Source organism: Vulpes lagopus, chromosome 15, assembly GCF_018345385.1.
Source record: "Vulpes lagopus strain Blue_001 chromosome 15, ASM1834538v1, whole genome shotgun sequence".
Taxonomy (NCBI): domain Eukaryota; kingdom Metazoa; phylum Chordata; class Mammalia; order Carnivora; family Canidae; genus Vulpes; species Vulpes lagopus.
The window spans coordinates 25,083,472-25,097,216 of record NC_054838.1 but is presented as its reverse complement, the minus strand read 5'-3'; the positions used below and the strand labels follow the sequence as shown (position 1 = coordinate 25,097,216).

The window sequence follows — 13,745 nt, the reverse complement described above, 5'->3', positions numbered from 1 at the left end:
ATGGGTTTTTGGAACTGATCTGTTCTTTATAAAGAAGAAGAAGAATATCCTAAAACGTAGATTAGCCACCTTTTTTTTTTTTTTTTAAGATTTCCCTGATTTAAGTTTTTTTTTTTTTTTTAAGATTTTATTTATTTATTCATGAGAGACACAGAGAGAGAGAGAGAGGCAGAGACACAGGCAGATGGAGAAGCAGGATCCATGCAGGGAGCCTGATGTGGGACTCGATCCGGGGTCTCCAGGATCAGGCCCTGGACTGAAGGCGGCACTAAACCACTGAGCCACCGGGGCTGCCCAAGAACATGATTTTTGGTTAGAAATGGAATAGAATCATGTTTCAGCAGAGAATAAACTGATTAACCTTGGAGAATTTACTAAAGTTTTGAGTTATCGTTTCTTAAAAAATGGAAATAAAGTTTCCTCTTTATAGAGTTAATATCAAGATTAACATTGTCTTATAAAATGCCCAGGCTATATCTTTGGAAGGGGAGGAGCAGCGTAGGGGGTGGGGGTGACTGGGTGGCAGGCACTGAGGGGGGCACTTGACAGGATGAGCACTGGGTTGTTATTCTGTATGTTGGCAAATTGAACACCAATAAAAAATAAATTTATTATAAAAAGAATACCCAGGCTAGTTAAAAAAAATTTTTTTTGCATTATTATACACACATAACCTTGGTTGTATAAGCTATAGAGACTTACTGTGTTTTGATAATGTTTTGGGTTTTGTTTTTTTTAAGATTTTATTTATTCATGAGAGACACAGAAAGAAGCAGGATCCTCGAGGGGAACCTGGTATGGGACTTGATCCCCAGACTCCAGTAGTATGCCCTGAGCTGAAGGCAGATGTGCCCAACCACTGAGCCACCCAGGCGTCCATTGATAATGTTTTATAATAAAATTGTGCTTTGTGGTAAAGGTATTTTTAATGAAATCACTTGTTTAAATAAGATTTACTTTGAACACTCCTATATTTTTTTACTTTCTGAAAAGTGTTAAGTATCAGTAACATGTTGTTTGCTTAGTAGGATGTACCAAACTTTGTTATGCTCTGATGGTGTAGAGTAAAGAAGACAAATATGGAGCTTATAATCTTTTTTTTTTTTTTTAAGATTTACTTGAGAGAGAACAAACAAGCATGAGTGGGAGGGAGAGAGAGAGAATCTCAAATAGACTCCACACTGAGCTTGGAGCCCGAGGTGGGGCTTGATCTCATGACCCTAAGACCATGACCTAAGCCCAAGCCAAGAGTCAGACACTTAACAACTGTACCACCCAGGTGACCCCCAGAACTTATAATCTTTTAGAAAAAACAACATGAAGCAAATCATTTTAACTTTGCATACCATTTTACAGGAGGTTTGAGGTAAACAAGAACAATATATTTACCAGGAGCCTATATTGAATTATTTAAAATGCCTTAGGGGCACCTGCCTGGCTCAGTCAGTAACATGGGATTCTTGATGTTGGGATTGTGAGTTCAAGCCCCACACTGAGTGTAGAGATACCTTAAAAATAAAATATTTTAAAAATAAAAATAAAATGCTTAATTTTTAATCCTTTGAATAAAAAGTATTTTAACAAGCTATTTGATATTTCTTTGTTATGTATTTTATATAGTCCCTTGCTTTTATCCACCACTGTTTTCCCTCTGTGAAATGCATATATTGCCTTTTATCTCTTCAGATTTTTACATTTACTTGTTACAGATTACAGTCAGTGTTAAAAAACAGTAGTATGTATATTGTTCCTGACTTTCCTATGAATGGTTCTAGAGTTTTACCTTTAAGTGCATATTTTTATATGTAAAAAAATATTTCAGGGGCTCCTGGGTGGCCTAGTTGGTTAAGTTCAGCTCATGATCCCAGGACCCTGCATTGGATTCCATGCTGAGCTAGTCTTCCCCTCCCCCTCTGCCTGCAGCTCCCCCTGCTTGTTTGCACACACTTGTGCATGCTCTCTCTGTTAAATAAATAAAGTATTTTTAAAAGTTTTCAGAAAAACATATGCCAACATTAGTTATATACAGGTGGTATGATATACATAATTTTCACTTTGTTCCTGTTATTTTCTGTACCACCAGTAAAATACAATATGCATTTGACTCTTTTATGTGAAAAGGATGGTGAGCGTTTGTTTTTTTGTTTTTGTTTTCAGTGAAAACTATACTATTTACTAATGAAGAAATTCATAGCTCAACTGTTGATCTATAAAGAGGTTTCTTCTCAAGTCTAATCCTGGTTCTGTTAGGGCCAAAGTAATATTTGCTTGGCCTTTGTGAATTAGAGATATCAACATAATTAATTATTTTCTTCCATCTTTTCATTTCCTTCAACTCTTCACTAAATAAATACTCTTAATTTGAGATATTATTATCTGTTATTAGAGAAAGGAGTTTCAACAAGCTAGGGGCTATATGTTCCTAAATCATTAGTGGTAGAACCATTGCAGATATTTCTGATTGACTTTAATTGCAGTTCTCTGTAGAACAATCACTTAAGAACCCAATGTAATGTTTTAACTGATGAATCTTTTTTTTTCCTTTTCTTTTCAGTTGGAAAGACATCCTTGATCACCAGATTCATGTATGACAGTTTTGACAACACCTATCAGGTATTTTATTTTCCTGACTTGCTGGTTGTCTCTATTTTGTGTTAGTACTATATTTAAGGTCTTCTTAAAAATCCACTTATTTGCATAAAAGCACTTTCTGTAACTGTAAAATGCTATAGAAGTACAGAGTATAACTGATTTTACTCATAGTCCTCAGTCTTTTCACTTGATTTCTTTATCTCCTCTTCCAAAGTTCATTGAAAGATTATCACTAAGTACCATCTGGGATAGAAGTAGGAGTGACTGTAGATATTCTCTTATGTGATTCAGCCTAGGATTCTGTGACCTTTGTTCTATACCTAAAGTCAAAAATAAATTAATGATGTAATTAGGAATCATTAACAGAAGGAGACTGGGGAAATTCGCAAATATGTGGAAATTAAACAGCACATTCCCAAATAGTGAGCCAAGGGAAAGAATTCACAAAGGAAATTTAAGAAATACTTTGAGACAAATGGGGTGAAAAAAAAAACCCACAACATACCAAAACTTATAGCATACAGCTAAAGCAGTACTATAAGGGAAAGAAAAAATATAATAAATCAATAATTTAACCTTCTTCCTTAAGAAACTAGAAAAGTAAACTAATAAAATAAGCAAAAGACATGACAAAGAACTGTTATCCAAAACAGAACTCTTAAAATCACATAGTAGTAAAGAATTAATTCTTTACGTTTTTTAAGTTTTGATAGATGTGTACACCTATGAAGCTACCACCACAATCAAGATTAAGAACATTTTTATCATCCCAAAAGGCATTTGTCTTAATTAAGCCTTTTATTAAAAACCATAAAGAGGGATCCCTGGGTGGTGCAGCGGTTTGGCGCCTGCCTTTGGCCCAGGGCGCGATCCTGGAGACCCGGGATCCAATCCCATATCAGGCTCCCGGTGCATGGAGCCTGCTTCTCCCTCTGCCTGTGTCTCTGCCTCTCTCTCTCTCTCTGTGACTATCGTAAAAAAAAAAAAAAAAAAAAAAAAATTAAAAATAAAAAATAAAAAAATAAAAAAAAATAAAAACCATAAAGATGGGACACCTGCGTGGCTCAGTGGTTGAACATCTGCCTTTGGCTCAGGGCATGATCCTGGAGTCTCGGGAATAAATAAATAAATAAATAAATACCATAAGGATCATAGAACAGAGATGACTGAAACCTAAATCTGACATTTTAGAAAAGTCAGTTTTTAAAAAGCTAATCGGTTTATACTGTATATATTTCATTATCATTCTTTTGAATATTTCAGAAATGGTTTAGCCAACTCATAAGACATGAAAAGAGCAAGTTTAGAAATGAAAAGTAGTTCAGACAGAGTGCTTTGGTTTCTTTTGGACTCTTTTAGATCAAATATTCCAGATTTTCTAGGTCTCTGCAACTCTACAGCCTGTAGGCTTCACCTACGGGACCTTCTCTCATGTACAGTGTCTTGATTCTGAGCAATGCTCTGTATCTTTTCATCAGAATAGCTATAAATACCACTTCCAGAGATTAACAAAAGTATTGACGTTATTGAGCCGCATCTGGAAAGTTCCTAAAAAGTGTAAGCTCAAATCTTTGGAAGTAGAACCATTACCATAAGCTAAAAAATCTGAACTAGGACTCAGTCTCAGGCTAAAAGACTTATTACCTAGAGCCTTTTTAGAGTTCTCTGGGTGTCTTTTTCTTTTCTTTTTTTTTTTTTTAAGATTTTATTTATTTATTCATGATAGGAGGTAGGGGGCAGAGACAGGCAGAGGGAGAAGCAGGCTCCATGCCGGGAGCCTGACTTGGGACTCGATCCCCGGGACTCCAGGATCACGCCCCGGGCCAAAGGCAGGTGCTAAACTGCTGAGCCACCCAGGGATCCCCTCTTTTCTTTCTTTCTTTCTTTCTTTCTTTCTTTCTTTCTTTCTTTCTTTCTTTCTTTATTTCTTTTTTTTAAAGGTTGTATTTATTCAAGAGATACACAGAGAGAGAGAGAGAGAGAGAGGCAGACAGAAACATAGGCGGAGGGAGAAGCAGGCTCCATGCAGAGAGCCCAATGTGGGACTCAGTCCCGGGACTCCGGGATCATACCCTGAGCCAAAGGCAGACACCCAACCGCTGAGCCACTCAGAAGTCCCTTTTCTGGCTGTTTCTCAAGAATTTTGTTATACCCATGTTCTCAGTGAAATTAAGGAGAATTTTCAGGCATACCAAAATGCCATTTCTGTTTCCTCATGCTGCTGTTCAGTCAGTCATATATAAGGGTAGTGATGTTGACATAAGGGTAGTGATATTGGTAGAATTTGACAAATAAGGAAAGATTTTGATTCTTTGTGGAAAAGTTGCTAATGAAGTTAAAGTATCATTGTACTTTGGCATTAATAGGAGACACTAATTAACATTGTGAGTTATAAGTTTTTATAACAGATACAATCCTAGATGTTCTTTTAGTTTAGCTCTTATAAGGAAATTTAGGCAATATAGTACCTTACATTCTTATTTGGGGAAATCTGCTTGACAGTAAATTAAGTATTTGAATATGATGAACTGACCTTATGTGGTTAGCTGCTAACTTAATTATCAGATGGAGTTCTTCAGTGAACCATTTGAAGATTCCCTACTTTACCCCTCAACACACACACACACACACACACACACACGACAGAAAGACTTCTGAAATGGATAATTAAAGAGAGAGTCTCATTGCTAGAAATTTATTATTGGGATTCTATGAGCCATATGTAATATATATATCAACCTTAGTTTAAGAGAAGTTTTACCTCACAAAAATGATAAATTTTGTTGTTAATAATTCATGTTCTATGTATGATTCCTTTGCAATGAATTAATTTCATTTAAGAAGGAGGAAATCGGTGGGCCAGAAGAGTCTTTAACTGACCAAAATTTAGGCATTATTTCAAAACGAAATAAAAAAAAAAAAAACTGTTCTAACTAGAGAGCCTGGAATTGGATCTCTTAAAGTTGCTCTTCTTTTTCACTACTTATTTTTTTTTCCAGTTGTAAACCCACAGATTTTCTAACAGTTTAGACTATATCAGCTTGAACCATATTACATTGCTATTTTAATAATTTAAAAAATGATAAAATGTCAATTTTACATGGTTCAGCTTAATATAAATAAGCTCAAGATTCCCACAGTTGGAGGAGTAGATTCATTCATTTTCCTGTTTTTTGTTTGTTTCAGATTAATCATTCTTTTATCCCCCCCCTCCCGCTTTTAGATTGTATTTATTCATGAGGGAGGCGGAGACATACACAGAGGGAGAAGTGGGCTCCCCACAGGGAGCCCTATGTGGGACTTGACCAAGACCCAGGGATCAACCGCTGAGCCACCCAGGCATCTCAAGATTCATTCTTTTATTTGAGAAAGATTATTTTGCTCAGACTAACCTTTGAGATTACTTTGAATGTAGAAGATTTCTATCAAAGGCTGTTAAAAATTGACAGTAAACATAAATTCACCTTCATGGTAGAAATGAAGCCATCTATGTGTCTGTTGTGGAAATCTCAATATTGAACCCCCAACCTACATTCACCTAAATAGGTTGATAGGTCAGATTATGTCCTCCATCACCGCTTCCCTCAGATTTGATGGAGTCCTGAATGTTGATCTGACAATTCCAAACCAAGATGGTGCCCTATCCCTGCATCTAATTCTCTTTGGCCACGTATGCTTCTGTCATCTCTCTCAATGAACAGTTTTCTGTAGCAGAGATCACCACTGCATGCTTTGAACCAGCCAATCAGATGGTGAAATGTGATCCTTACCACGGTAAATGTATGGTATGCTGCCACTGCCACCAAGATCTATCCTGTTTATGGATTGGTACTACACTGCCTTCAAAGTTGGCATTAATTACAAACCTCCCACTGTGGTACCTTGTGGAGGCCTAGCCAGAGTACAGCGAGCTGTGTGCATGCTAAGCAACGTCACGGACATTTCTGAGACTTGGGCTTCCCTGGACCACAAGTTTGACCTGATGTATATGTCAGGCATGCCTCTATTCACTGGTATGTGGCTGAGAGCATGGAGGAAGAGTTTTCTGAGGCCTGTGAGGACATGGCTGCCCCTCAGAAGGATTATAAGGAGGTTGGTGTGGGGACACCTGCATGACTCAGCAGTTGAGTGTCTGCCTTTGGCTCAGGGCAAGATCCTGGGATCCCGGGATCCAGTCCCACATCAGGCTCCCTGCATGGAGCCTGCTTCCGCCTCTGCCTGTGTCTCTGCCTCACTCTGTCTCTGATGAATAAATAAGTAAAAAATCTTTTTTAAAAAAAATAAGGTTGGTGTGATTTAGTTGAAGGAGACCTTGAAGAAGAAGGAAAGGAGTATAAGGTTAAAAATGTCACAAAGTTGCTGCTTTTACAGAGAAGCTTATTCTGTTTTAACATTGAAAAGCTGAGTTCTGATCAGTTAATTTATATGTAGCAGTGTATACTCATACTCTTCATATATAGTTGGTGATGTGTGCTTTAAAACACATTTTGTTACAGACCGTTTCTCTGATGGATTTGAATAAAGTATTTCCATCTTAAATGGAAAACCACCCCAAACAAACATAAATTCAGTGTGGCATAGTTTAAGACATTAAAACATTTAAAACAATTAAATAAAATTAATTTGCCCAGGAAGACGGTGGTGATTGAATACATCCTTAAGCTCTTTAAGTTAAAACTTTTAAATTGTAACAAAATTCTAGTTTGTTACCAATAGAAATAAAATACCCCCTGGATGGACTGTTTTTCTCATCTAATATTTGATTTCTTGTTTTTTAATTTTAATTTTTAAGGACTCTTTTTTTCTCCTATCAGAAGTATTGTTACTCTATGGGGAGTGGGAAGAGAATAGTTCTTTTTTTCAAACTGTGCCAAGAACACTTAATATGAAATATACCTTCTAATTAGATTTTTAAATGTATAATATAGTATTATAATATGCACAGTGATCTCTAGAACTTGATCATCTTGCATAACACTTGATCTTGGCCAAAAGGCCAAGAAGCAGTGTTCACCTTGCATAAGTAAAATTTTATGTTTATTGTAATGATTCATTTCCAAAATTGACAGACTCCTCAAAGTTCCCTCCTAAGTAATGTGGCACAAAGATATCTAAGGGAAATGTACATATACAACTTTCATATATATAAATATATACAAACATACTTATTATTGGATGATTACCTTTCTAAAATGGATCTTGTATCAGCATCCTCCTCCATCCTTTGCCTTTCTTCATTCTCTTTATCTGTTAGTCAATGTTAGACTCTAACTTGTCCACTCTTTTCTTCCTTTACTCAATCTTTGCCTTTCTCAACTTTTACTCTTTTCTTTATTTCCTGCTGGGGAAAGCAGCAGCCAGGCAACAGAACTTTATATGTTTGGACCACAGAAGGAAGCTGATTATCATTGCTTGATACAGAAAAAAACTTGTTTTCCTTACTTAATTACTCTTATGTAGGAGTATATATCATGTCCCTTAATGGTAAATCATGATGTTGATGGGTCTTTTGGCTGTGTACAGCATCAGGACAGGTGACAAACCAGTATGTGGGAAGTCAGAATAGTTAGTTTACATCTGCAGTATTTTTATAAAATTGCTGTTGGGGCAAATAAACACTCTTATGAGCAGAGAGCATTCAAATACAAATATATATCTAAACTCTAGTTTATCATTATTATCTTGATGCTGATATATTTGGGTAAGCCAGTGTTCAATCTTGAATTGTTACCAGTTTAATTTTTTCTTTCTTTCTTTCTTTCTTTTTTTTTTTTACAAAGTAGACTTTCCCAACACAATGAATTAATAACACTTAAAATAATGTGAAGCTATAAATTAAGATATGTGGGAGAATTTTCTCTAACCTTTGTTTTCTTCTATAATTATTGCCTTCTGAATTTCTATAAAGATCAGCAAGAGGCAACACTAATGTCTCATCCATCTTTTATGAAGGTTTGAATTAGTTCCACATCAGTAACATTCAAGATGCTGGAATAGCTGATAATGTTTGGTTTTCCAGCCATTCTGTCTGTTTTTCCTGGTGTTGGTTTAATTCTTGTGGCTGATTGACTTTTTTGCTATTAGGCTCTGCTTGGCATAAATTATTTTTATTTTTATTTTTTTAAAGATTTTATTTATTTATTCATGAGAGACAGAGAGAGAGAGAGAGAGAGAGAGAGAGAGAGAGAGGCAGAGACACAGGCAGAGGGAGAAGCAGGCTCCATGCAGGGAGCCTGACGTGGTACTCGATCCCGGTTCTCCAGGATCATATCCCAGGCTGCAGGCGGTGCTAAACCGCTGTGCCACTGGGGCTGCCCGGCTTGGCATAAATTAACTGATAAGAGCAGAAACAGGCTCTTTTTCAGGTTAATTTTTGTCTTTATGAGTTTGGTGTATAAATGATGTACTAATTTTTATTTTCATTTTATTTTATTTTATTTTATTTTTTTAAAGATTTATTTATTTATGATAGACATAGAGAGAGAGGCAGAGACACAGGAGGAGGGAGAAGCAGCCTCCATCCATGCCGGGAGCCCGACGCGGGACTCGATCCCGGGACTCCAGGATCGTGCCCTGGGCCAAAGGCAGGCGCCAAACCGCTGAGCCACCCAGGGATCCCGATGTACTAATTTTTAAAACATGTTGGCTGTGAGATCTGATATGGCATATTTCTGTCAGTAGCCGTTAAAAATTATTTTGGGCTGTTTATAACAAATACAAAAATAACATTAGTAAGTGATATGAGAAATTTTTTTTTCCTATAAAAGAAATCTAGAAGTAGAGTACGTCAGGGCTTGTGTAGCAGCACCATAGTACATCTGGGACTAAGACACTTTTGTTTAACCAGATCTAATATATGACTTCCATATGGAGATTGCCTCATGGTTACTGAATGATTCCTGGAGTTCTGGCCATTGTATCTATATCCAGGCAAGAAGAAAACCAGGAAAAAAAACCAGCCTACCTCTCAACTGAATAAATCCCATTTATTTAAAGCTCAAAGAAGGCTAGAGAATGTAGTATTTTTAGTGGTAAAAGTATGGATTTAAATAAATGATCATTTTAATAAGGAACAGGAAGATGGATATTTGTATAGACAATTAGCTGCTTCTGCCACATTGTCTGATTAAATGAGCTTCTCTGGGTGAGATTTCTTAAATGTATACCATTCCTGTACGTTCCTCAGGTTTGTCAGTTAGATGGTTTTGCCCAATAATTCAAGTTTATAAACCCATTATCCCAGCCTTGAGGAGAACAGGATATACATTTCCAGACTGAATGTCAAGAGATAGAATTAGTACTTAGGTTATATATATTTAAGACCTGAATTTAGAAATGTAATTGAAATACACAGTCACATAGTTTTTTTGTTTGTTTGTTTGTTTTTTTTTTTTTTTTTTTAGCAGGAGGACTCACATGTCCTGCTTTCTTTTTTTTTCTTTTTTTTAATTTTTTTTTTAATTTTTATTTATTTATGATAGTCATACAGAGAGAAAGAGAGAGGCAGAGACACAGGCGGAGGGAGAAGCAGGCTCCATGCGCTGGGAGCCCGATGTGGGATTCGATCCCGGGTCTCCAGGATCGCGCCCTGGGCCAAAGGCAGGCGCCAAACCGCTGCGCCACCCAGGGATCCCCCACAGTCACATAGTTTAAGATAAAGGAGAAAGCTAGCTAGGCTTGCTTGTTTCCTTTCTTAATAAAAGTCTGCCCAGTTTTGTTAACTATAAAATGATAAAAGTGAGGATGACAGTAGCTACCTTGCAGAGATATATAAGGATTAGAAATGATCATGTAAAGGGCCTAAAAGAATTCTTTAATATATGGCATGTATCACTTCTCGGCCTTTTGGCTAAGATCAAGTGTAATACACAGCATGTGCTCAGTATATAGAAACCATTATCACTAAAAATTTTGTTCATTCATACTTGGCTATGACGTGTTTATGTGTTTATTCATTATTTCTCCTACAATCATAATTACCATTTGAACCTTAACTGCTTAAACTGCTGACTGCCATTAAACTATTACTATTTTTTAACTTCTTTGTTTTATTCTGTTTTATAGGCAACAATTGGTATTGACTTTTTATCAAAAACAATGTACTTGGAGGATCGAACAGTGAGTAATGTTTTTAGTGTGCAATTTTCTGCAACACTCCAGGATGGAAAACTATGATCAAAGCTATAATCGATGATTGTCACCATAAGGAGCTTTTAGCAAATTGACAAAGTTAGTTTATAGGCTTTGGGGAAAACTGTTATTAACAAAGTGGTAGTATGTAGCATTCTGACTTAATCCCTAAATAAAATCCAAAGAGGAGAGAAAGCCAAGTTATTCAGAAAATACTGAATGCTCTAGGCTTGCTGACAAAATTTGTCATACTGATTTGGAAAAACGATAAACAAATAGCATTGAAATTACGAAAAGAGTATTTTCATGAAGAAATTAGAGCTGCTAAAGACTTCTTGAGTGCTACTCTTGAGGCATTCAAAAATATTTTATTTGAATACCGCGTGATTTGTGAATTTCAAAATATTTATCAGAATATGATATATATATCAAAGTGACTGAATAGAAGTAATGTGTATTTATTTATTGGATTTAGACACTTATCTTTTGGAATGCTCCCCTTTTAAGCATAGTATAAATTATTTATTCTAGCCTACTGTCCCTGAAAGAGATTTATCAACTAAACAGTAACTGTCTTAAGTGCAGTATTTCAAGACCTACACTCAAAAAACATTATTGTATCTCTAATGCTATTTCCTAGAAGTGTGTGAGTTTTTCTTTTAGATGTTCTATTTTATGTTTTAACATATAGCATGTTATTTCTTAAATTTTGAAAGCTTAGAAATTGCTTTATAATGGTAAAATAACTTAATGTTTGTTTTTAGGCTTTTCTCAAATGTAGATGTGAAAAGTAATAAATTGTTATATAGAGTTGGAAAAAGATATTTCTCCTTTTTGTTAGGTTATATATAATGTTCTGGGAAGAAACGTGTAGGAGAAACAAGCACAGTAGCCAGAGACCCAATTCAAAATGTTCTGGACCCAATAGTAAAGAGACACATTTTAGCTTCAGCGAGGCTTTCAGAGAAACATTCATTCCTTTACTCTGATAACCAGGGCTGCTCATTGGCATTTACCTTCATTTTTACCTTTTATGTTTACTATTTGAACATTAACAGAGTCTACTTTTTGCTATCTGGAAGGCATAAGATTCAGATTGACATTATAGGGAGTGACAAAAGGAGCTGTATTTCTGATTCTATGAAATCTTTCACCTTGCCATTTTTAAGTTATGTGCCATCAAGAGCCAGCAAATTTTTAATATTGCTCCCTTTTGAAAAAGGAAAGGAGTTTTCTGTTATTTTCATTCCTCACATACCTTCAACCTTTTGCATGAGTCTACTTTTTACCTTCTTTCCACCTTCCCCCTTTTAAAAACATTTCTTTTTTCCTTTTAGTATGAGTTTGGTTTTTTTTTTTTTTTTATTTATTTTTTCCCATCCCACAGATCAGGCTGCAGCTGTGGGATACTGCGGGTCAGGAACGTTTCCGTAGCCTCATTCCCAGTTACATCCGTGATTCTGCTGCAGCCGTAGTAGTTTACGATATCACAAGTAGGTATTTTGCAATGGGTTGACCTTTCTTATTTTTCTTGCTTGTTTGACTGATTTTGTTGTTAGGTACGATTGCAATTATGGGACACAGCAGGTCAAGAGCGGTTCAGGAGCTTGATTCCTAGCTACATTCGTGACTCCACTGTGGCAGTTGTTGTTTATGATATCACAAGTGAGTGGGGGGAATTATGCATTTCTAATCTTCTTTCAACCTTTAGCTTAGCTGCATGCATGTTCTTGTCTTGTGCTTGTTTTCTATACTAGCATGTAAAAATGAGTTTTGTCATAGCAAACCTTATCATATAGCAGCTAGGTCATATATAATTGCTTTGGTGTTTGTACCAACATGCTTCATTTCCACTGTGCCAAATTTTTTTGCCCTGGAAATTTTCCTTCAGATTTAATTATGAATCCTCTCCAAGGCTTTCTTAGTATCCTGTTATCCCTAAGTCATACCCTTATTATGGTTGGAAGAATGTCTCCTTTTTCATTTAACTTGATCTCAGATTTCTCTAAAATGAAATAATCTGCATTTAAGCCTCTTGCCAAAATTTTCAAGTCCTCCACAGCTTTCTGTTGAGGCTATTAAAAGCTTCTGCTAGCAAACTTTTCTCTGCTTTCCACTTCCAGCCATCCTCTCTCTATAGAGGAAGGCAGAGAAAACATATAATGTTCAGTTTTCTATTAATTTTCATTTGAATTACATCTGGATTCTGTAACTGACTTTGTTGCTAACAAATTACACTTTCACTTCTCTTGAAGAAGAAATTTTAAATAGATTAAAACAAGTAATGATCTTCCTTTTTTTTCCCCTAAAGACTGAATAATGTCTTTGGCATTTTAAGTGCCATAGTATATGGTGACTGACAGCGAAATGCTCTCTGATTAAAATTGTCTTTGTAAATTGTTTTATTCTATATATTAGGAATATTAAGCCAAAATTCCATATAGTGGTCCATAATTTGTAGAAAAACCAGAATAATGTTACATCATAACGTACTATAAAGGAATCTTACATAAACTGTTGATTTGAGCTAAAGATATTCTTACTGTATATTTTGCATATCTGCTCAACCAGAAGTCATATCTACTTAATAATTGCAATGGCAGAATTATAAGTTTGCATTCAGAGACCTTTTTTGGGAGTGGGTGGGTTAGGTGCTATGTGCAGTCTTTCTTTTCTTGAAGCTTTACTTTGGGTTGCTACTTGTTAAAAAAAAAAAGTGTATGTTCATTACTGTGCATTGACAAGTTTTGCAGCTTTAAAATGTTTGTGCTTACTTTAACCAAATCAAGTGAAACTTAGTGATTTTTCTTTAAAATTGTCCGAGTGGTTAAAATATTAGTGAACTGTTTTTCTGGAACTAAGAAGTAAAAAGTATCAAAGTATTTCTACTTAGAATCCAGTGCTAGGAAAGTTGAATTTTGTTACAAGTGATTCTGGTGCTTTAAAGTGATCACAAACTGAATAAGCAATGCAAACAGAGTGGTGTTGAAAGCTATTTAAAGTCTTTATAAATTTTCTGGATG

At 35.7% G+C, this 13,745-nt stretch overlaps 1 protein-coding gene and 1 pseudogene across 2 annotated transcripts in view; both read left to right on the top strand.

Annotated features, from left to right (window-relative positions):
• RAB6A (RAB6A, member RAS oncogene family) overlaps positions 1-13,745 on the top strand; it is a 79,926-nt gene that overhangs the window by 40,154 nt on the left and 26,027 nt on the right. Inside the window, exons 2-4 of one of the 2 annotated variants that reach the window (XM_041730091.1) lie at positions 2,555-2,613; positions 10,657-10,710; positions 12,110-12,215. In XM_041730091.1, coding sequence (XP_041586025.1) covers positions 2,555-2,613; positions 10,657-10,710; positions 12,110-12,215 — 219 coding nt within the window. Of the gene's footprint in view, positions 1-2,554; positions 2,614-10,656; positions 10,711-12,109; positions 12,216-12,281; positions 12,388-13,745 lie in introns of both variants that reach the window. The other variant, XM_041730090.1, reaches the window with a different exon arrangement.
• Positions 10,422-10,573, top strand: LOC121476695 (annotated as a pseudogene).